The following is a 24,161-nucleotide window of genomic DNA, read 5'->3' on the forward strand; positions in this document are numbered from 1 at the left end:
AGTTTGCTGAGGACATTAAAGAGCTAATATCCTCGACTAGCCTCTTGTCTTTTCCATGTTTCTCCTCATCCAGGCTCTGGGGAAAGATTCTGCCTCCCAAAAAGATGTATAGTATTTTTGTATGTAATTAATCAAAAAGTTACTGGAACAAACATCATGGCTCCGTTTAACCAACCTAATTTCAGTTAAAGCATTATATCGGCCGGGGTATACTACAGATATCGTCTCTTCCTCTCTGCTTTCCACTAAATTTACATTTCAACCACTAAGAAAATTATTTTCTCAATTAAGTGCAGCTACTTATGAACAAACACTATTTGTTTTCTCTATTTTTGTATCTACAGCAAGAAGCTTATCTGAACATGGAAGGTCATACCAGCAGAAAAGGAAAGCACACACACTGAAAAACACCTCACACTGACGCCAATAGAGGCAGTTGAGATTACCTAGCAAACTGAAAGCACTTTGAAAACTCTGCCAATCAGGGCCGCACTTTGGGGATCACCATGAAGTGGGACAGCAGTTGTGTGAATGCATTTGCCCTCTGATAAAAACATGCAAAGGCAAACAGTCTGCCCTTTCTGAACCGCTGCAGACACCCACATCGACTCCTCCTCCGGCTCCTCCCCTCCTCTGCTTCACCCTACTCCTCCACCTCTTCACTTCTTCCTCCCTTTCCTTCATCCTCTTACATGTTGCTCAGTGCTTGGAAACAGGATGATGCTTCCGGCCATGTGGGAATTTCTCCTAATAGTGGCTCACAGTTGAATCTACGTGTTGGTGAGGACGTTAGCGCAGCGTGCATCTGAGCAGCTTTATCAGATGTGGCAAGCAGAAGCTTGGTAGAAGACAAAAAGTAATTCAAGCTGTGCAGCCTTGAGGATTGAAGAAGCTTTTCTCTGCTTACCTTGCCATTGGAGTTGCTGGAATTTTGCGAAGAATGAGTTAGAAACTGCGGCTTACGTCAATTTCCCAAAAGATAAAAAAAAAAAAAGGCTTTTATGAGATCTCCACTTGATTATCACTGCTGAGGACCAGGAGCCGTTTCCAGTAATTCACCCTTCTGTGAAAAAGGTCTGAACAGCGCCAACAAGGCACCTAAGCTGTGCTGTCACATGGACATTGAACAGCTGTTGCATTTACCATCTTGTCTCAGAAAGAAACCGGACCGCTCAGGAGCTATACAGCACTACACACGACGATGCTGAAAAACTTGTTTGCATCAAAGCACCTCGTACTTAGCAACTGATGAGGATGAGAGACTGTGTGATGACCTATCTGTATTTGACAAGTGTGTTTTTCACCTCGTTGGAGAGAGGAGCACAGAGGGAAAAAAGTCAATGAGAGGAAACAGGGGAGGAGAAGAGCGAGCCAGCGAGGGAAGGTGTGAAGTCAACACTGTGAAACAGAGAGCTAGAGAAGACGAACAGAGCTGAGAAAGACATACAGAGAAGAGAAGAACTCTGCCAGGCTGAAAAAGGAGTAAACGCAAAAACAGCATAACAAAGACCTGGCCAAACGCCAATTTAACGCTGGAGGATCGTGTTTTGCCAGAGCCATAGAGGGTGAGTATATATTCTGTTTGATGTGGCTATTATGGCAGGAAATTAACAGCATACAGGAGCAGCTGTCAACTTACTGTTCAGTCAAATCATATTATAAATTCTAACGTTGTAAAATGGTCATTACTGAATAGCAAATGTAGCCTGAGTTACTACATTAATGAATCATGGAACAAGTGCTGGGGTTCATCAGTTGTCACCAGTGCTTTCATAGTTCAGACTGGCAGCTCTACAGCACATTTTGGACAATGTCGGTTTAAAACAGTCACTTTTGACACCCATACATTTTATTAAATTGATCCTGAATATTACATATACTTCAATAAGTTTGGGTATGGGTGTGTAGATGTCTTCTGCGTTTATTTTTTACTCGTGGAAGGTATGAGAAGTAAGATGATTTGATTTAGGGTATCATAAAAAAACATTGGGATGAAAAGTCACATTACTGGCATCCCAACACTTGTAACTTGTATCCTTGGAGGTATTTGAACACTAAGCTTTTTCCAAACAAGAACAGAGCTAGAGCTGAAACCAGCGATTAGTTGATCGCCAGCAAATTAATATCCAACTATTTCAATAATTCATTATTTAAGTAATTCTTTAAGAAGAAATGCCAAAAATAAAAATCACTAATTCTAGCTTGTAAAATGTTAAGATTTGCTGCTTACTGCAACTGACAATTGTTTATCAATTAATTTGCTGATTATTTCATTGGATCCATTGCTTATCACTATCCTGGATGGTGGTGATGTCATGAAATGTCTTGTTCGACAACTGTAATATATATATATATATACACACACACATACATACATTTTTTAACACAAATGTATCATTTTACTAAAATGTTACACCATGAAAAGCAGCAAATTCTCACATTTGAGAAGCTGGAACCCTTAAAGCGAATGTTTGGCATTTGCATTAAAAAAAAAATACTTAAATGATTATCAAATAGTTGCAGATTCATTTTCTTTTGATTTAATTGTTGCAGCTCCATAGTAAAGTGGATATCGTTTGATTTGGGCAGTAAACTGGACAAAACAAGCAATTTGACATCATCTTCAGCTCTGGGAGACTATGGGGCTCATCTTTTGACTATTTTCTGTAATAACACAAAACAAAAATGCATTTTTAATTGAGAAAATAAATGGCAGAAGAATGGATAATGGAAATAATTAGTTATAGTTGCAGCACTAATTTTATACCCTATTTTATGATTGTAAATAGGGCTGGGCTGCGTTGCAGCAACATTTACATCATTTGGACGTCACTTTTATTGAATTACCAGAAAACATGTCATATCGTGATATACATCATTATCGAGATATGAAATTAACCTATATCAGGATAGAAGATTTTCAGCCCTAATTGTAATTTGAATATATTTTAGGGTTTTGACTTGTTGGTCAGTCAAAAGAAGCAATCTGAAAACTTGACATACGGCTGTGGGGAACTTGTGCATTTATTTTTACAATTTCCTGACATTAATTGGGGCAATTCATTAAGACGTTAATTTTCCCTTAAACTGATAATGAAAACAATTGCAGCCCTGAAACGATCCCTCATATGTTAACATATTTGACACTCAAACAGTGGAACAGGTATTTAAGGATGAAAGTGGGTAGACTGTTCTGTGGGATGAGTGGAGTGTCTATGATCCACCTGCTGCTTTATTTGGCCTCACACCATCCTCTACTGGCTTCATCATAATCAGTAATTGCAGGGAAACGAACAACCTGTAATGCTTTGTTTCCTATTTTTGCCAAGCAGACAGTACATAAACAGCCTCATTCCTCTGCTTTGACGCCAGTTTCCTCCAGTCTCAAAGGCTAATCAAGTATCCATAACGTCACCGGAACATATAAATTAATGGCATGATTGGGACTATTCGTCTCGGTTAGGAAAACGTCCTTGTGTTTGTCAATCTAGTTAGCTGAATCACTGAAGCTGTAATGTGATTTCCTTCTGTCTCATTATGATTGAGCCTTGATAGGTCCCCATTAGCGACTTTTGTAAACTACGGCTGCGGGGGGAGGAGGATTGATCCTTGTGTTAATGTGTACAGATAGATGACCGTGTTAGGATGTAAATAACTGCCCAGCAAATCCCCCCAGTCTTAGAGACACATGGACACACACACAGAACAAGGACATTGCACCATGTGTGCATAGCAACAGCACAATCAACGCCCAACAATGCGAGAACTGAGTCAAGACCTGACAAAATAAAATCACCCTGGGGTTATACAACAGTCTACTGCCAGTAATTCTGGAAGGTTTGATAACATCTCGATGTGCTTTAATTCACTCAATACACCCGCCCTTTCAGAAAAGTTTCTCTCTGATAAAAACACTTTGACACAAAAGCAGCTTCTAAAAGCCCTGGTCGTGGAATATTTTGAATATCAAAAGCGCCAAGATTTCATCCTTGCAAACAATCTCAGTCTGGAAGTCATGAAATGGGTCTACTGCATCCTCTCCTGTGAATCGCAATGTATTAATAGAAGGTGCAATCAGACTCAATCAAAACACATGAATGCTTGGACAAACAGTAGGGCTTCGTAATAGCTATCCACGAGGCCACAATAAAACAGAAATCAACATGACCTTCAATTCAAATCAAACGTCTGTTTACATAATACCCTGTCAGGCTCCATTTTTACAAATCACACCGAGTACATTTGAGCTTTCAATAGAGCCTTTGCAAGTAGAAAGTCAGCCAATGTATGTCCTGATGACTTCATTATATATTTTAAATAGATCGTCGAGGCAAAAAAGATAGAAGTCTTTAGAGACCTCGTGTTTGATTTTTCAGTTTTGTGCATTCATTTGTATGGTATGAATTAATTAATAAATTAAGAAATCAAATAAAAACTTTGATAATCTTTGCGAGATCACTGCTGCAGCAAATGCATTTGGATACATTAAACAAAAGAAAAAGTAAAATGGAAATATAAGCAAACTGAGGTTATATAAATGGGGATTATATAAACAGCAGTGACAGGTTCTGCACCAGAACATCTTAGCTAGAAAGTAAGAATGAAAGGAGTGGGGAATAAAGTGATGGAAAAAGTACATAGATCTTTAACTGACAAAAGAAGCAATACTACAGTGTAGAAATTCTCTGTCACAAGTAAAAGTCATGCATTCAAAGTATTATCATCAGAATATACTTAAAGTACCAAAAGTAAAAAAAAAAAAAAACTCATTATGCAATATATTAGGATTATGATTAGTGATGCATGCGTGTGTCCGTCAATATAATGCTGCAGCTGGTAAAGGTGGAAGTCATTTTAAATCACTTAATATACTGCTGGGTAGCTTGTTATTTTTTTCACCGGGGAATCACTGAATTCTTATTTTAATCTATAAGAATACATCGGAATGTTTTTCGTTGATTATATTTTGTATATTAATTATTAATCAAACAGCAGCAGAATGTGCCAGGGCAAAGAAAAAGTTATCATATGAAAAGAAAATGCATCAAAACAAAATGAACACACATTTCCTGAAGCCTGAATTCGATGATTAGAAGTTGATCAAAATATTTGAACTGGTATAACTATTAAATCTTGAACATGTCACATTTATCTACATTTCCAAATTCGGATTATTATCATTTGAAATGCTGAAAAAACAATCTCAACTTTCATTAAGAAGCTGTTCTGGGGCTCTCGATCATATCAGATAAAAAACTTTAAAATCGATAAAGCATAGTATCGCAATATTTTCCATGGCAACACAGTATCAATACACGGACGCCAAGTATAATTTTTTATTATATAAATTGCACATGAGAATTTTTAACTTTTTGGTACTAGAAAAATAAAATCAATTGCTTTTTCAGTCAAACCTGAAATGAGATGAACAATGTTGGCAAAGTTTTCTTTTGGGGACAAAATCTGAAGTTGGAAAAAAGATAATAAATTGCAATATATCGCAGAAAATGGCAATTTGTTTAAAAATGCAATAATATTGTATCGTGACATAAAAAGTGTGATAATATTGTATCGTGGGACCTCTGGTGATTCCCACCCCTACCTAGTAGATGTCCAAATTTCCAATTCATCTGAGCACCTTAAAGACTTCTTGTTAACGTCATAAATGTTTAAACTATACAATAATGGTGTATATATTACCATTTTTGACTACATTAGAATCACATTTTTATATTCATTAATTTAAATAAAAGTGGAGAACATGAAATAATGATTTTAGATGAATTACAGCTTTGTTTATAGTTGTTTCTTGATTAAATTGTTCAGTCACATACACAACGGTAAATATTAGTGGAATATTCACTTTCATTAGCCACGTAAACAGTTTAGTCAGGGGCAATAACCAGAATATTATGTGCATGTAAACATAGTTTTGGCACATCTGACAAAACTATCATAAAAGCGTAATGCCCTGTCTCATTTAATTACAGGAATCTACTACAGAGTTAAAATCAAAGTGGTAATAACTTTTACGATATTAGTTAAAGCAAGCATTTGTAAGTCACAAGTGAAAATATTATAATGTGTAATCCTTATTTATAGTGTGACACAAGTATACAATCATAGTCATTGATCTGACTCTAATGTCTATCCTGGGGTGTATGGACTTCTGGGTTGACACTGGTCTGCAATGCACGTGTAGCTTACTAGCTCTTCCTCAACAACACCTTAAACTTAATATTTTATATATTATATTAAGTCGAGACATCAAGGCACAAGGAAAGATGGGAGACAAGCGAGAAGGGGACTGCTTGTCACCATTAAAGAAAAAAACGATGATAAGCATGCCGAAGGAGGACCTTGACGACGCAATTGCCACAGCAGTGAATATGGCGCTGAAAGAATAACAGAGTGCCCTCAACCTGATGATACAGACCGCTGTAAAGGAAGCCATTAATAGCATCTTAATCCCGCAATTAGCAGAACTAAAAACTCCAATACAGCATGCAGAGGATACCATGGGTGTATTGGCCAAAGATGTGGCTAGTTCTCAAAAGGCTACTCAAAATAACACTGCTAACTGACTCACTACAGGCTGCACTGAAGGCTAGCAAGCACCAGGTTAATGGTCTCCACCAACAAGTTAGCGATCTCACCTCTAAACTGACCCAGATGGAAGACCACAGCCGATTGTCTAACCTCAGACTGGTGGGGCTGAAGGAGGGTGAGGAAGGATCCAATCCCGCCGGCTTTCTGACTACAAATCTACCTAAGTGGATACCAGCGTTGCAAGGCCGACCTGTCCGCATAGAGCGAGCCCATAGACTTTACAGCGCAGAGAAGGATGCTAACAACAACCGTCCACGTACATTGATCTTCAAGCTACTGGACTATACCGATCGCCAGGCGATTCTGAAGGGAGCCAGGGCCCAAAAGATTAAGCATGCTGACCTCGACCTGCTGTTCTTTCCCGACTACAGCAAAGATACGACCACCAAGAGAAAACCTTCTGTCCCAATCTACAAGAAAATGACCTCGCTTGGATTACAGCCGTTTCTGCGTTACCCAGCACATCTTAAGGCTAGTTTCCAGGGGAAAAGCCTCAACTTCGATACCCCATCCGACACAGAGAACTTTCTTCGCAACACTTTTCAGATGACCTCCAGTCTACAACTCCGGAGTTTCACAGCTACAGGAACCAGATGAGATGGAGGCAGCCTCTCCGCAATAGCCTCTAAGCTAGCCTAGTGTTATGTAAGCTTGTACTTCTTGGCATATTTTTCGTACATTTTATTAATCAGTATCACTTGAGCTGTAAATAACATTCCTTCAGCAAAGTTATCTAACGTTAATTTACAGACTGCTCCAAGTCTGCAAGAGACTCACCAGCTTATTTTTCAGTCTATCGCCTTTTATCGGTTGATTTATGATCTCCCCAACTGCATCGTTATGCGTTTATTTGTATTTCTATACAGGGAATATCGGTAACGTTATTAAGGGTTGTTTGGGACTGCTTTGCATCCATCCCATTATGGAACAATTATAACTTTCAGTCAGGTGGAAAGCCATTTGTATTTCCATGTTGGGCTCGTAAAGGAGTCAATGTTTTCAGCAATTTATTTGACAATGCAGCACTGCACCAATTTTTAGACATAAACAACTTTGATCTGCCAGGTACATCATATTTCCTCTATCTTAGGCTGAGATCTGCTATGAAGGCTTACGGAGTGCCCTGGGATCAGCAGATTCCGGAGCACCCCATGGAGAAGTGGGTCAGACCCATGCAAAACTCCAGAGGGACTGCAACAGTCATTTACAATGCGATACTCCTTCACCATTTGGGACACCTAGCTGTAGAAAGGGTGTGGGAAAGGGAATTGAAGACACTGGGCCCAGTTCCGTTATGGGAAAATATATGGGAAAACCTGAGTAGTGCTTCAAAAAAACCTTCAGCATCAACTCATACACTTCAAGCTGATACAACGGGCATGCTACCCCATTGAAATGCTTCAAAATGAAATTAGTCCCAAATCCTATTTGCACTCACTGCCCAGATCAGGCACTTGACACAACAATGCACATGTTTTGGGAGTACATCCCAATCAGACGCTTCTGGACTAATGTATTTTCTATAGTGTCATCACTACTGGATGTTGTCATACAACCTAGTCCCTCCCTCTGCCTTCTTAACGATGATTCACAGACCATCTTAACGCTTTGGTTCCATCCTAATCTACCCATAACACAATACTGGCTAACTGCCTACCAGTATATTACTTCTCTTGAGTGTACAACTGCGCGCCTCAACAAGGCCAAACTAACAACCATCCAGGCATGGTCGCAGATTACACTGTCCATCCAAGACCACCTTGTGAAACTGAAAATTCTGACCTGAATGTATATTTGTGGATGATTTTTCTTTTTACTTATTTTTTATTTTGTTTTATTTTTATTCTGGGGAATGCTTTATACTTACTAGTTAATTTTGACCTTGTAACTGCTATCTTTCATCTCCTTCACCATCTTGCTTTTATCTCTCATGAGCTATGTATAGAGTGTCGTACTGTAGTTTGTGCTGTGTATGTTCAAAGTAAATATGACTGTAAATGTAACATTTCAATCTTTTCTAATAAAAAATGTGCCTCACAATCTCCTTAAAGGGTAACTTTTTTCAACCTGGACCCTATTTTCCTATGTTTTTGTGTGTAAGTGACTGATGGGACCAACAATCCAGTATTGAGCAAGAATGCAGCCGTGAACCAGGCTGTAATGTAACCCTATAGGGCAAATGTGCATCATTAATTTGGTCCACTGAAAGTGCAGTTTTTGCCACTGAAAGGCTCAGATTATCATCATTATGGAAAGGATCCTTACAGAGATAGACCTTTTTAAAAGAGTAAAATCATCTTTGTTTTACCCGAAACAGCTCAAAGATCGGTATCGCTAAACCCTCCAGACTCCATTTAAATCAACAATACTTTTAGCGTGTATAGAGCCAGCATATTTTCACATGTAATCAGTAAACTATGTGTTTATTTCAACCAAAAGAGTTGCAATTGTTAGAAAAGTGAAAAGACAAACCAAAACAGCTTTTCATAGTTTTATTTTGTGTCTGTCGACTTTGAATGCAGTGTATTTTACAATGATAAAATTACTGTTTATTTCGATAGAGTCTGGTGACTATAGCGATAGCAAATAGTAAAACGATCTTACTCTTTAACAGAAAGGTCGACCTCCTTAGAAATCCTTTCCATAATGTTGTCAGACACTTAGAATAATAATCTGACCCTGTCAGTGGCAAAACAAGCACTTTTGGGGACGTAAATTGAAGGTGTGCAATTGCCCAATAGATTACATTGTAGCTTGTTTCGCTGACTGCAGACTGCAGCCATCTTGCTTAATACTGGACCATTGTCAAAGATTGTTGTTCCCATCAGTCACTTAAACAACGAAGTTTCCCTATTCCTTGTTTGATCTTGCTGACAGTCCAAAACCCAGAGATTTTCAGTTTACTTTCATGGAAAACAAAGAAAAGTTGCAATTTACACATCTGAGAAGCTGGAACAAGTTTAGCTTGAAAGATTTGTAAAACGATTATCGACATTGTTGCAGATTAATTTTCTGTCAATCAATTAATCAACTAACTGTTTCAGCTCTAAAAAATCTTTCAAAAGTTACATGGCGGCCTCTAACCCAGTAAGAGCGTTCGCCCCATGTTGGCTGAGTCCTGCAAGGGCGCAGGGTTCAAATCCGACCTGCTGCCCTCTGCTGCGTGTCATCCCCCATCTCTCTCCCCCTTTCATCTCTATCCACTTTCAAATAAAGGGAAAAGCCCCAAAAATAATCTTTAAAAAAAAAAAAAAAAGTTACATGGTCTTGCTTTAACAAAACTTCAATGCTTTCTGCCCCTTAATGTCAGGTAGTACAAAACAATCTCCACCCACGCAGATATATATTTAAAACAGTTTTGTTTTAGGTTGTTCATATGTGCTCAGCTCTGACAACAGTGGATGGCAACATTATCAGTCTCTTTGAGTCTTTATCAGTGGCTTCTTATGGCAGGCAGCATCCCTGTATTTAGATTATGGCATACTGCTTATTGTATTTATTTGATACTAAAATGTTGCAAAATCAGCCCTTAACCTCACTCACATCTAACGCCTCCAACAGACTGGATAAAGGACTGCTCTCGACCTCTCCGCTTTGGGATTCTGAATCTCGTAAGATACATTTCAAAGGTTGAGGAGCACTGCTCTAAGCCATTTATATCCTAAAATACAACATAACATCTGCACACCAGTACATTCTGCATATTCTTGCCAACCAGAATACTCAACACTTCAACACCTTGGATACAATAAGTGACAGAGAAATACGCTCCACTTTAAGAAGTATTCTAATAAGAAGTACTCTTATTAATTTAAGCCAAGAGAAAACGGGAGGTTTCTGTGGCAGATTCCTGATTTCACAGCAACCTTAATTGGCCAGAAAAACGACTCTTGAAAGCATCAACTCCCACGTACAATTAACTATCCTCCAGAGAGCGGCAGCCTCTTGCTGTACGGCATGACTAATCTGACAATGTGGGCAAAACACAGAGACGAGAGATTCGAGTCAAACAACTCACAGGAGCACCTTTGGCATTTACGCTACAAGGGAAGGGGAGAGAGACACGGCGATGCAACACTCTAACTCTCAATGGCGTGAGGAAAAAAAAAAAACAATCCTATAAAAACAGTTAGCTGCTTAAACACTCATCCTGTGTTAAAAATGGCATAACTTACTGCGAAAAAAAACAGCAAGTCATGCACAAATGATCAAGAGTCAACTCCTAGATAGATAGATAGATAAAACACCATCAAACATGGCTGTTTCAAAACATCTGGTCAGACTTTATGCTGAATAATATACCGTACTTGCTCAGCAAGTATTTAATAACATGTTGAATTCAATAAATTTGGTCTAAACATGGTCTATTTAACTTTTCACATCCATCAGAAATGCTTAACTAATAGCTTGACAAATGTGGGTTGTCCCTAAAGGTTGATAATAAAAACAATATTTTAAAGACATATCTTGTAGATCAGGGGTGGCGAACCTGTGGCTCTTGAGCCGTCTGCGGCTCTTTGCCTGCTCCTTTGAGGCTCTTACTGTGTGGCTGGGGGCTGTGTTATTGGTGGATTTATTTATTTTATTTTTTACTTTTTGAAACATTTCAGATAAGTACAAAAAAAAATGGAATGCACTTGCCAAAACATTTGCCAATTATTTTAAAATAAAAAATAATGCAGCAGAGTTTTGAGGACAAATTCTGCAACCCGAGGAAAAAAAAGCTGCCACAGATCACCTTCCTCATTAACCCTTTCACTGCTGAATCAGATTGTTTGAAAACCCCTCTAGTGACAAACAAGTGAAAGAGTCGCTTCGAGTGGCACAACCGAGTTCTAGCAAGACCTGAAAAGGATTGTGGATAACAAAGACTGTCAGATTTCTTTAAAAAAAAGAGAAGAAAAAAAAAGAAGAAGAAAAAAAAACTATGAAAACTGCTATGTATTATGACTGTCATCAGATCTGGAAGTCACTGTTGCTGTTGTAGTGTGGACGTGCATGTGTTGTGTGGCTTTTTGCTATGGTGCGGGGTTTTTTGTGGCTCTTTATGCTGAACTGGTTGGCCACCCCTGTTGTAGATGTATTCATTTTAATGGTATACTTACATTTGTATAATTATAGTGTTCCTCCCAGAATTTTATTATATTTCTATAACTCCAAGACTCTGAAACTACACTTGCATTAATTGTTTGGGGTTGTATCAGGCTTAAGGTGTTAAAGGCTCCATTGTGCTGACCAAATAGTCGCTAAATTTGGCTGTTGTTTGGTGGAGCACACAGTGGGTTGTTGGAGCTTTTCACTGAAACAGGTTCTGAAGATAACACTGATGAGCGCTGTAAGACTGAACCAAAACAGTAAAGTTGTGGCTCATAAAACCAAAACAAAGAGCTGAAAAACACTAAAATGATCCATAGATCTGATGGGGAACTGCAGTCAGCTGATTATTCTCTGTGTGTTTGTCACCGTTAGCAAACTATTTTAAAATGACACGTCATTTGACTTAGTGCAGCTTCAAACATTATGAAACCCACAACAGGGTTTTAAAATGTACCAAAACATAAATGGATAATACATTTTTTTCTTTAAACATAACATGTGCAAGAAAGGAAAATCTCATTTACATGCTTTCGAGTTCATTTACATGCCATCGTTGTAAAAAAGGAAACCAAATCATTTGAACACAAAATGACTGGTGGTTGATGTTTGTTAATTAACACAAGGTCAATGTGTTGGTGTAACCCTCATTTGAATAATGGCATCTTAATACCCAAATCACTTCCTGTTGATTTATAAAATTCAAATGAAACAACACTAGACAATATAAAACCAAACATTCCATGACTTTTAAACCACAGTTAATAATACATGAAGTGCAACGCTAGAAAGCCAACAGCCAGAGCAATATTGCTAAATTACTGCACGCTTGGGAGCTTTGAAATTGAGCTAAATGTGACACATTCGGCCTGTTATCTATGAATTAGTCATATATAAATAAATAAAATCTCAAGCTCTGCCCTAATAAGAGAGCACTGAGATTTCTACTTGTGTTCCTTTGGGAGATGAAATATCAACAGAAACATGGATGGGACTGTCAAGAGCCCAGGGGGCTAAAACACGGACCACTAAGGATGAAATTAGCAAACAAAGACAAACAAGGCTTTTTCTATGCAGCCGTCTGACAGCTGTGTCCAACACACACATTTCCTTTTAACTAATTAGGATAAAGAGACATCTTCAAATTAGTACAATTAGACTCAGTGGAGTATTTGACACAGAGTGAATTTTCCATGTCGTTATCCCAGGAGAAGGATAATACACAAATTAAAAGTTAACGCAAAAGTTAAATACACTTGTACTTTCTTCAATCCAATGATGGCTTGCTCGTTATTAGTTAAAAAAAAATTAAAAAAAAACGTAAGCAAGATGGTGGAGCAGCAAATACAATGGACTGAGAATTTGTCACTTAAAGAAATATTTCACCCTCAAAATTATTATTTGTATATAAATTACTCACCCTGTGTTGCCTTGAATTCTTGAATAAAAAATAGTGTTCAAAATTTTATCTGAGGCTTTCAATATAACCATCAACAATCAATATTTCAATAATTTGGGAAGCTCAGATGCCTGACTTGTCTCTCCTGCTAATGGCTGACTGACTGCTACAGGTGTGGTTGGCAAAGCAAACAGATGTTACCTGCTGACCCCAGCAGGACGTGGTAGTCTGTTCCTCTCTGTGTGGGCGTGTCATCATCAGGCTCCGGCCTCTCTGACACCTCATAACGGTCCCAGTTTGACTCCAGTTTCCTCCTGGAGAACACCTCCATCCGGTCGCCTTCCCCCTGAAAGTTGTCCCCTTCATCTTGATCCTAAAAGAGAACAAGGAGGAATCTGTGATTCAGGTTACAAATGGGAATAATGATGCACACTTCTGGACAATTGTATTCATGAAAAGTGACTGAAGAAGTTCAAAGCACTTTGTTTTGTTGCATACTGACGCCTTTAGCTTTAATCCACTTTATTAATTTAACCAGTTTAGTTTACATGGAGCATCAGTAAGGCAAACTGATTACTAGGTAACCATGATTCAATAATTTCCCAAGAAACAAGATGATAGGGTGGGACACATGGATAGGACTAGGGTTGGGTACCGAAACGCGGTGCCAATAGGGCACCGGTTCTGACGTAAACGGTAGTAACGAGACCGAATAAGAACGAACATTTCGGTGCCTGACTTTTTTTTTTTTTCAGAAGCCTCGCTGCACGGCACGCTACGTTACCGTTAGCTAGTAGCTGGATTAAACACAATGGTTAAAATGCTGACAGCTTACGTTAAGCGGTGTAAAGTGTGACTGTATTTCCCTGTAGAGGATTCCAACACCGGGACGTAACAGTCTGCAGGCAGCTGCCGTTGTCGGAAAACAACACAGACGGTGCGTTTACTTGAAACTCGCCAGCCTTGTGGTGCATTTGAAGTTATTGTAAAATACCCTTTTCCCATCTGGTGCTTGTTTTTGTCGTTTACCAGCAATTTACTGGTGAAATAAGTCATTGTTATAAGTTATTGTTATTACATTATTAATCAATCATTTAATTGTGACCATATGGCCTTAGCAATAAACAAGCCGTTCTTTAATGTCGCTAACTGTCGTTTTGTGCTCCTTTTTTATATTTTATATTATATACATTATAAATATATTATATATATTTCGGTTCAGGCACCGGCACAGTTTTAAAAGTAGCGTTTTAGCACCGGTATCAGAAAAACCCAAACGATACACAACCCTAGATAGGACAGACTTTTTAAAGTGTTCCAAAGTTCAAAAAGCCTTTGACCACAATCAAATTAAGAGAAGAACACTGTAGAGCTGACTGGTACGATTAGTCAATCGACAGAAAATAATTGGCGTTTTACTTTTCAAGCAGAAATGTCAAAAGATTAGCTGGTTCCAGCTCCTTAGATCTGATTTGCTGCTTTTCTCCGTTTTGTATCATTATAAACTGAATATCTTTTAGTTTTAGACTGTTGCTGTCAGAAAAAAATAGCTATTTAAAAGACACCACCTTGAGATATACATTTTATAGACTCAACGTATAATCGAGAAAATAATCTGCAGATTAATCGATTATGAAAATAATCGTTAGTTGCAGCCCTCGAACATTACACATAAAAGTACTACCGTACATTCTTGCAATTATCAGGGGGCACACATAAACAACATTTTGCAGGTGCAATGATGCAAAAAAGACACTGCAGGTCCCCATTTTTTATCCTACATTAATGTGACCAAAAATTGTCTTTCAGAGTCCTGAGGAGACAATGTGCAGGTAATTCTACATCTTCCTTTTCCTGTACCATGTTCCCACCGGAATTGTTGGTTGTGAAATGTATGTGCACCAACTGGCACACAATTACATAACCTCTGAAATACACCATCTTTCCAGAAACAAAAGGAACTGCATTTTGATATTAAATTCTTTGGTGTCATTCAGCTGGTGTAGATCACAACATACAGAAATAGCAGGTTGTGTGAAAAAGTCATTGAGACATGTAAAATGTGTGTATAATGCCAGCTAGTCTTGGGTACTGTGATGAAGATTTTTCCACTTCATCTGACAGTGCTCCACAAAGTATAATACAAAAGAGCGTTTTGTAAAGTGGTCACTAACACATAGCTCCTATTCATGATTGGTAGCTAAGCCTAACAAAAAGGGTCAAGGTAAAAGGCATGCCGCACTGTATGACAACGAACATCCAAAACGTAACTAATTGAATTTGTCTGTGTCATAGATTTCTTGCTGCTTTGTGACATAGCTGCACAAACCTTTACTAAGGTTGTTATGGAAATGTGCGATTGTGTTAGGGGCAAAGCATGTTTAGTTTTTCTGGTGCTGTGTCATAACTCCGTGGCACCGTGGTAGCTATGTATCCATCAAAGGAGATTTTTTTTTTCATGATTGCAATCAAGGAGTGTACCAAAGGAGATTTGTTTGACAGCAATCATTACAGAACCCCTATTGTTTCCCTTTTACAGTAATTATGTACCTGTTACCATGGCAGGAGCATCAACTGACAAACATCCCAGTGGAAATGAAGCTGAACTCTCTAGTGTCATGTCCAACAGTGTGGAAGATTTTTCAAGAGCTTGATCACTCTCAGTCTAATAAATCTATACATACTGACAGGATGACATGATGTGCATTATGCATGTAAGTTACAGTAAAGGGGTGGAGTGACTATGCTGACACAAGCCCACTTCTCTAATGCACAGCAATCAACCAGTGAACTGTGGCTAGTTATATTGAATATGACTCAACTCTACAAATGCTATCGCTATGATAGACTGTGTGGAAAAAAAGTCACATATTAGGCTTGTTCGAGATGAGCCAGGTCTGCGCAGAATCGATCACCGGCGATCGCCGCCCAATGCATGCCGGCAAAGAATTTCTAATATGGGAAGAAGTTCCACTCTCTCGTTACTTCCGGCTTCTGAACTGATGCAGTTCCACCAGAGTTCCATATAGGGGGCGCTCACAGGCCAGTGCAGAATGAATGGGACTCTATGGAGCTATACCCCTCAAAATCCACTTTTCTCAGAATATAATTTTTTGTCTAGTAATTTGAATGTTGCATTTGAAAGGGGAGGCTAAGAAAATACACACTGCTGGGTGTTAGATTTTTTTAAAGTGGCTTTTTTGTTCTAAAAAGCCTTTTAAAATGTCAATGACGTCATACACATATACGGCCAGAGATTCTGCTTTACGGCAAGCTCTGAGTCGCTTCCTTTTTTCTCTCGAGGCATCGACAACACAGCTGACAGGTTAGGCTCTCCCTGTCAATACACGTGCTAGAAAGAGGTTTGCTAATGTTTTAAAGACCACGCCGAAATATTCACTCTGGCATTCTGGTTCTGCTTCGGATGCCGTCAAGCGGGATCTCCGATCGTAATCAGTCCTTCACTGACCAATCAGCATTCATTAGCAGAATGCTAGCGTGTTTTGGGCAACAACGACTCAACCTGTAACAAATCGAAAGGGCATAAGTACTCGTTCATTCAACTTTTGACCTATAACCCATGTTGAATTTGCAAAAACTACAATCAAATCTGAGATTTCTCAACGACAATCAGGCGAAAGAGACAAATTTAGCCGTCTAGCTCCATAGGGTCCCATTCATTTTGCACTGGACCGTGATCACCCCCAGTGGAACTCTGGTGGAACTGCAACCAAAGTAGGTACAATGGGGCTTAATAGGGAGTGGAACGGCTTTCCGTAGACAGGCTTTGATGCCAGTTAGATTTGTGTCCGACTTGTGCTGCGTTCATGCCACCTGGGAATAACAGGGACCGCCCCCGTGATTACGTTGTTTTTCCGACTGCCAGCGTTCACATGGCCGGGATGCGTGTTCTTCTTCTTCTGTTATATTGGCGTTTGGCATAACAACTTGATGCATGGCTGCCACCAACGGTTGGCCGTAGCCTAGAGCATCAGGTGTGTGAAAACATGGAGGCTACAATAACAAAAGATTTGCTGCTGTTTTCTTATGCGAGCATAGAAACAGCACATCAACAGGTGTTTGTTTGTGTTATCTGCAGGACAACGGACGGGAAAGGACACGGATAAGGTGTTGTTTTATACATAGGCCTATTTATGAATAATTTGAAACATGTTATGTCTGTATGTTTCTCAGCAGAGGCGTTTGTCCACAATAAACAGTTTGTCATTGAAATATGTTCAGTGAACCAAAGTCGCCTACATCAAACGTCAGTTGTCAACAACGCGTCACCAACTGGGAAACTCTGTTAGCAAAATCTGGCCCGAGTTTCCCACCTCTGATTCCCACAGGAAGATGTCTATGAATGCAGCACATATCCCGACTTGCTCTGATGTCATGCACACGTGGGCAACGATAACCTCACGAGATCAAGGTGGCCGCAGGTTTGAGACCAAGGGGGTAAGCCCATAGACTGTATATAAGAATGGACCAACAGATCCCGTTGCTCTGGACGGAGACCAGTGAAGGCTTCGCCTCAGAGCTCGAATCTCCCATGGCGCCATTTTGATGCTACAAAGCGATCACCCCCCGTTAGCATCCCATTGACTGCCATTCATTTTGACGTCACTTTGACCGCGAATAACTTCACATCTGAAGCGTTTAAAGACTTTATTTGTCCATTGTTTATTTCTAAAGAAACACGACAATGTATAAAAGGCTCCATTACCTTGTATCTCACGTTATGGCTCTGTAGCAGACGTTTTTGTAAAAAATAGGCTAACGATTGTGTCATAACCACGCGACTTACTGTCGCATAGTAGAGGAATTACCGTATAGTACAGGAGAAGCTCGCAGGCAGTTTGGATTTACATTAGCTGTTTAAGTGTAATTACTAATGTTAACTAGCATTTTAGTTAGCACTAATTAGCCTGTGTCCACGTTATCTCCTTACATATACCTACGCTCTCCGTCTCTGCAAGATTCGGAATGATTGAGATTTCTCTTGGCACAGCTACCAGAAGACTTACAACTTTCAGACAGGTTGCTCACATCACATTAAGTCGTTTCTCTCAGTTGGAGGCTGCGCAGTAACGCTCAGCGCTCACCAGAAAAGTGCTTCTAAAGGCCTTCACTGGTCTCCGTCCAGAGCAACGGGATCTGTTGGTCCATTCTTATATACAGTCTATGATTGAGACGCAGGCAGCACAGTTGTTTTTCACCGACTGCAAGACCCAGGGCATGCTGGGAAACACCGGCCTCTCAGCTGATCTAACAGATGATTGGTTCAGAATCAACTCAACATGATGACGTTTTATATAAACTTGTTATTGTTTTTAAATTAGAGGGATTTTGATTGCTATTTGTCTGATTTAAAGGCTTATTCTATTCTGTACAGAACACATGTTGTGTGGCTGATAGTTACATTTAGAAATCAGAAATCGGAATCGGACTTAACAGGATGTGAGTGTTTATGTGACTTCCTGTTCAGCCTGAAGGCTGCTGGAAACGGCTGGAAACTGTCCCACTTGACAGCGGATTTTTGTCACCGCCCCCGGCTGCTGCCGCCTGCTCTCGTCCACTTTACAGGCAAGGCGCAGTTCATCTCGAACGAGCCTATTGACAAACGTGTTGACGTCATCTCACTTTGCTTAATGTTGACCTCGGGTCACATTGACCCGTTTTAAATTTTTGTTTTATATCAGAAAATATGGGACGTAGAAATAAGCGCTGAAAATGTGTAGAAGAAAAATGTAAAAATCTAAAACGTTGGAAAAAGCAAAAACAAATTGTGAAAAAAAGGCGTCAAAAATGTCAGAAAAAAAGTGTTTTTTTCAAGGTTGAAGGGAAGACAACACAAGGGTTAACTTGGCATTCAGGTTATCTACAAAGCCTAACGTTAACTTTGTTTATAGAAGCGTTCAATATTTAAACGTTTTTGGTGCAAATGAGCGGACATATACACTGACTTTAATTTCACTTTTAGGCCGAGTTGAAGAGGAGGTCCTATTAAGTTGTACATCATCGTCCAAGAACTGTGTGCGTTTTCTTGGTGACCAAACTACAAAATAAAAAAAAAATTCAATGCGGTTTGGTAACGTTAGAGCGGGATACTGGGGCAGCCTATGGAACGCAACTTCCATGCTCTCTCACCCGGTGCTGGAACTCCGCTGCATGGGCGCTTCCCCCGCGTCCACGACCGCGGTAGTGGTCTCTTTTACTCCGGCCACGGCCTCCTCTCCCTCTGCCGCGGGGTTCACCGCCAAAATTGTCGCTGTCGTTTGCACCCCGACCACCTCTTCTCCAACTGCCTCCCCTGCCTCTGCTCGGTCTAACCTCCATTGCTGTCAACTGTGGCCGAACAGTTTAGCATGTGACACCACAACGTTGAACGTAATGAGTGTTACATTGAATGGTGTCCTACAACAAAATGGCGATTGTAGGTTCCAAATCTCATTTGGACCAAAATACATAATTTAATCTGTGGACGGAAGTATAGACAATAGCCTAATCAATTTTATATTTCAGAGTTGAATGTCAACATTTTTTTAATTATTCTAATGGGAAACAAGCAACAGTTTAAACAATATAACAATTCAGGGAATACAGGATATATAAAATAGGCTACCATTCATCGAGGGTCTATTCCATTAAATACAAATACATAAATACATTTAATTAAAATAAACACATTTTAAAATAAATAATGAAAACAGTTGCAATGTTTACATACAAAAATAAACATGTTATTGTTTTCAGTAACTATCATGCATTCTATTATATTAAGTCTCGAGGTGTATTGAAATAAATTACATTTCAGAACAGCTTAAAGGTTCTTGTGAATAAAAAAATGTGTAAAACTCACAAATAATTCAGTAGATTTGTTTGCTATAGTAATATATGGTACATGGTACTACAATGAATACTACTAGTACTAGTATGAGTGCATGTCTGACACCTTCAAAACTATATATATATATAACAAATCAATCAACAAATCACTAATGCTTTTCTTTTTATTTCAGGAAAATTCTTAATGGAACCACAAACGGGCACCTCTCTCTGACCTGTCAATGGTAATGCAGACTGATAACAAAATGGATGTAAACCCTCCAAACAGCACTTTCGCCAGCAACACACCACATGCCCAGGCCGCTCCCCACAATGTTTGGGAGGTTATAACCATTGCTACTGTGTCGGCCATTGTCAGCTTGATAACCATTGTTGGTAACGTGCTGGTGCTGCTGTCCTTCAAAGTCAACAGCCAGCTGAAGACTGTAAACAACTACTACCTACTGAGTTTGGCTTTCGCTGACCTCATCATAGGAGCGTTGTCCATGAACTTATACACCACATATATCCTGATGGGTTACTGGTCCTTAGGAAACCTTGCATGTGATCTCTGGCTATCAGTGGATTATGTAGCCAGCAATGCTTCAGTTATGAACTTACTCGTCATCAGCTTCGACAGGTACTTCTCCATCACAAGGCCACTAACTTACAGGGCTAAAAGGACTCCAAAGAGAGCTGCCATCATGATCGGCCTTGCATGGCTGGTGTCTTTTGTCCTCTGGGCACCACCCATTCTATGCTGGCAGTACTTTGTAGGAGAGAGAAAAGTGCCTCCTGACCAGTGCCAGATCCAGTTTTTAACAGAGCCTGTGATCACATTTGGGACAGCCATTGCTGCTTTCTACATCCCTGTCTCTGTTATGACCATCCTTTACTGTAGGATCTACAAGGAGACGCAGAGACGGACCAAAGATCTGGCAGAGCTGCAAGGGCTCACAACTGAAAATGTTCTAGAGGGGACTAAACCACAGAAAACTATCATTCATTCTTGCTTTCATTTCACCAGAGAAAGGAGAGATCGGAGTCAGGCCTCGTGGTCCTCATCCAACCAAAGTAATGCCACTAAAACTACCATCAGATCAGATGAGGCATGGGTGAAAGCAGATCAGATCACTTCCTTCAACAGCTACTCCTCATCTGAAGAGGAGGAGCAGCATGTTTCAATAGAAACGCCACAGGGATCTTTCAAAGAGCAAGGTAGTGGACAAAGTAATAAGAACGGGCAGGTGAGTGATTATACAGAAGCTCTGTATTTTTCCACTCCTCAAAAGAAGAGCAGTAAAAAACACATCTCTTATAAATTGAAACCTGGCTCAAAGGGTAAAAATGGCAACGCTACAACTGCCACACCCTGCCTGCCTGAAGCAGAGCAGCCCACCACAAACGCCTCCCCTTCCTCCTCCACCACCTCCAAACCCCTTGACCCCATCCTGAAGAACCAGATCACCAAGAGGAAGAGGATGGTGCTTGTGAAGGAGAAGAAGGCGGCCCAGACTCTCAGTGCCATCCTCCTGGCCTTCATCCTCACATGGACGCCATACAACATCATGGTGCTTATCTCCACTTTCTGTGCCGAGTGCATCCCTACGTCCCTGTGGCACCTGGGCTACTGGCTGTGCTACGTCAACAGCACCATCAACCCCATGTGCTACGCCCTCTGCAACAAGACTTTTCAGAAGACCTTCCGCATGCTTCTGCTCTGCCAGTGGAGGAAGAGGAGGAGGAGAGGGGAGGACAAGCTGTACTGGTGTGGACAAAACCCAAACGTCAACAATAAAATGACTTAATGTGGCGAACTGCAATATAAAGCAGACTTATTGCTTTTGCCCACATATGGATGTTCTTGATATATACTGTAGTTGGTGGTCACCTATAGCATGAAGTGCTGCATGTTATTTTTGTGTTAAAGTAAATGTTGATAGAAAATGAGATGAGTCTGATGCAGCACTTAAACTGATGCTCCAGATTATTACAGAAAAGTAAAACCCAGTAGTGATGACACATTATTACAAAAGTAAAAAAATGGGTTGAGATTATTATATGAATCTATTTCAAAGGGGAACTCCACTGATTTTAAACATCAAAGTCTGTTTACAGGTGTTGGGGAGTACTACTACATATGTGAAAAGGTATAAAGCCTTTCGTGGCTCTCGATGGAGTTGCACAAAGTCTGATAATTTGCCTCAAGTGACGTCACCTTGGTTGATGTTGGTTAGGGCTGAAAACTACAAGTTTGAAAATGACAAAGAGTTAATCTTTCCTCCTCTCCATACTGGTGGTAAAACGATCTCTTAAAGCGAACTGTAACATGACTCCAAAGTAAAAAATATTTGCATGTTCATAGAGCCGAAGTTGTTTTTCAAGTAAACACATTGCTGGACAGTAGTGATTCTTTACGTTTAACACTGATGACAGCTAATCAATTACAAAAACAAAATGTTGAGTTGAATTATCAGAATATCTTCTCATTGAGCGATGATGGGATCAGGCTAACTCTGCTGACAGACTGCTGAAGCCATATACTGCTTTAGCCTTGCCTAAATAATACATTTTTAATAGTAAGGAGGACTGTGGATTTGGCGCAAATCTCATTCATTGGAGTCACTTGACGGAGTCACTCCAATGTGGAAAGGAGAAATGATTACAGGAACTAGTAACATACTTTTAACGGACATAGTGTATGAGCATGAGGGTAAACCTCTGAAGGACCTTTAAACCTTATATAATCTTCCTTTATTATATTGCTCACATGCACTGTATATAAAGGACATATTGTAGAGTTACACATTTCAAAGTCATTTATAGCATAAAGAATATAATGTACGGATTCTGTTGGATTTTACACCTCCCAAATGGTATATGTAAATTGCTTAGTGTATATCAGTGTTTAGTGGATGTGTTTGTTTTCTATCTTGGCTCTTGCAATCGATATTTTATCTTGTGTTCAAGGGCTAATCTGTACATTTCTGTGCATTTACAGTTGCATTAGTTTCACAGTGGTAACATGACATTTGTTAATAGATCACATCTCTATTCCGGTCAATATTCAGATTGCTGTTAAAAAAAAAAAAAAAGAAACTTGGTATTTAAACATAATGAAGCCACCATGTCTCTCTAATGGATGAGTGATGCTGTTGTACATTATTGCACTTATACGTCTTTTAATAATTAAATGTCATGTTATCTCCCTAAACTCTGTGAGCTTTGATAATGAACCTGTGCTCATTGTCTGTGTGCAGTTTTGTGAAATGGAGTCTGTGTGTACTGAATTGAACAGTGAAATACAAACTCAGAAGCAGAATTATACTTTCGTCAGCATGAACATTTTCAACATCAAATGTGTTGAATCTGATCTGATTTGTACATTTGTATTTGAGAAATATTATCCGCTCCAACAGCATCGAAATAAAACTTGCCATGGATAACATGTTCAAATAGCATGACTGTTGCTAAGTGGAGAACAGAGCTTGTTAGAGAAGTCATCAGAGGTCTCGCTGGTCCCAAGACTCCATGGCAGTGCAGACGTTCTGCCACTTCAGTCTGATGCAACTCCATTATTAAAGGAAGTATGATGATATTTGATCTTTTTCTTATTGTCAACAAAAACTGTGAAAAGACCAAAACCAACAACAAAGTGACTTGTAGCCAAAGCTTGATATAGCTTATTCCTCTTTCATAAACCTCCATTGTTGTCCAAAAACTACTAAAAACCTAAGATTAAACCACACTGTTCCACTGGGTGACACGTTCTTTTATTACAATGAACATGGGCATGTAGCTTGTTTTGAGTCAATCCCACATACACCATTCTGCTGCCGTAAATATTCACTAGTGCAGAATCCGCAATTTAAAAAAAAAAAAAAAAAGTGTATAAAAATACACTTAGCGTTTGCTAAAAACTACAGTCCGCAACTGTTTTAATAAATCATTTATCATATATGCATGATCCTGTTTTTTTTTTTTTTTTTTGTTTTTTTAAGATTTACATCTGCATGTATCAAACGGGCTTGGGGCTGAGAAGTCAGAAATATTGAGAGACAGACTAACAGTTGGTTTTGGTATTGTCATGGCATTTGTTGATAATAAGAAAACTATAATCGCCAGATGTATCACTACAAACTGTGGTTCTCAACCTCTGTGACCCCTTAAAATCAAAGCTCTGGAAAATGCTATAAACTGGAGTTGGGATTGTTTTTTCAAATGTTATAAA

General features: G+C 39.4%; 2 protein-coding genes across 2 annotated transcripts in view; one reads left to right on the plus strand and one right to left on the minus strand.

Annotated features, from left to right (window-relative positions):
* The window catches only part of aven (apoptosis, caspase activation inhibitor), a 37,170-nt gene extending 17,650 nt beyond the window's left edge, over nucleotides 1-19,520 (minus strand). The window contains exons 1-2 of the mRNA XM_031322231.2: nucleotides 19,253-19,520; nucleotides 13,304-13,475 (exon numbers count right to left, since the gene is read on the minus strand). Coding sequence (XP_031178091.1) covers nucleotides 13,304-13,475; nucleotides 19,253-19,441 — 361 coding nt within the window. The 5' untranslated portion in view covers nucleotides 19,442-19,520. The remainder of the gene's footprint in view (nucleotides 1-13,303; nucleotides 13,476-19,252) is intronic.
* chrm5b (cholinergic receptor, muscarinic 5b) lies at nucleotides 633-23,634 on the plus strand. Its single transcript, XM_031322230.2, has 2 exons — nucleotides 633-1,565; nucleotides 20,125-23,634. The coding sequence occupies exon 2, from the start codon at nucleotides 20,173-20,175 to the stop codon at nucleotides 21,736-21,738; it is 1,566 nt and encodes a 521-aa protein (XP_031178090.1). The 5' UTR covers nucleotides 633-1,565; nucleotides 20,125-20,172; the 3' UTR covers nucleotides 21,739-23,634.
* Nucleotides 23,635-24,161: the final 527 nt, after the last annotated feature.

The sequence above is a fragment of the Sander lucioperca genome, chromosome 19 (genome assembly GCF_008315115.2).
Source record: "Sander lucioperca isolate FBNREF2018 chromosome 19, SLUC_FBN_1.2, whole genome shotgun sequence".
Classification (NCBI taxonomy): domain Eukaryota; kingdom Metazoa; phylum Chordata; class Actinopteri; order Perciformes; family Percidae; genus Sander; species Sander lucioperca.

Excerpts from the sequence above, each read along its gene's own strand:
- chrm5b (XM_031322230.2), top strand. The coding sequence starts at position 20,173 with ATGGTAATGCAGACTGATAACAAAATGGATGTAAACCCTCCAAACAGC.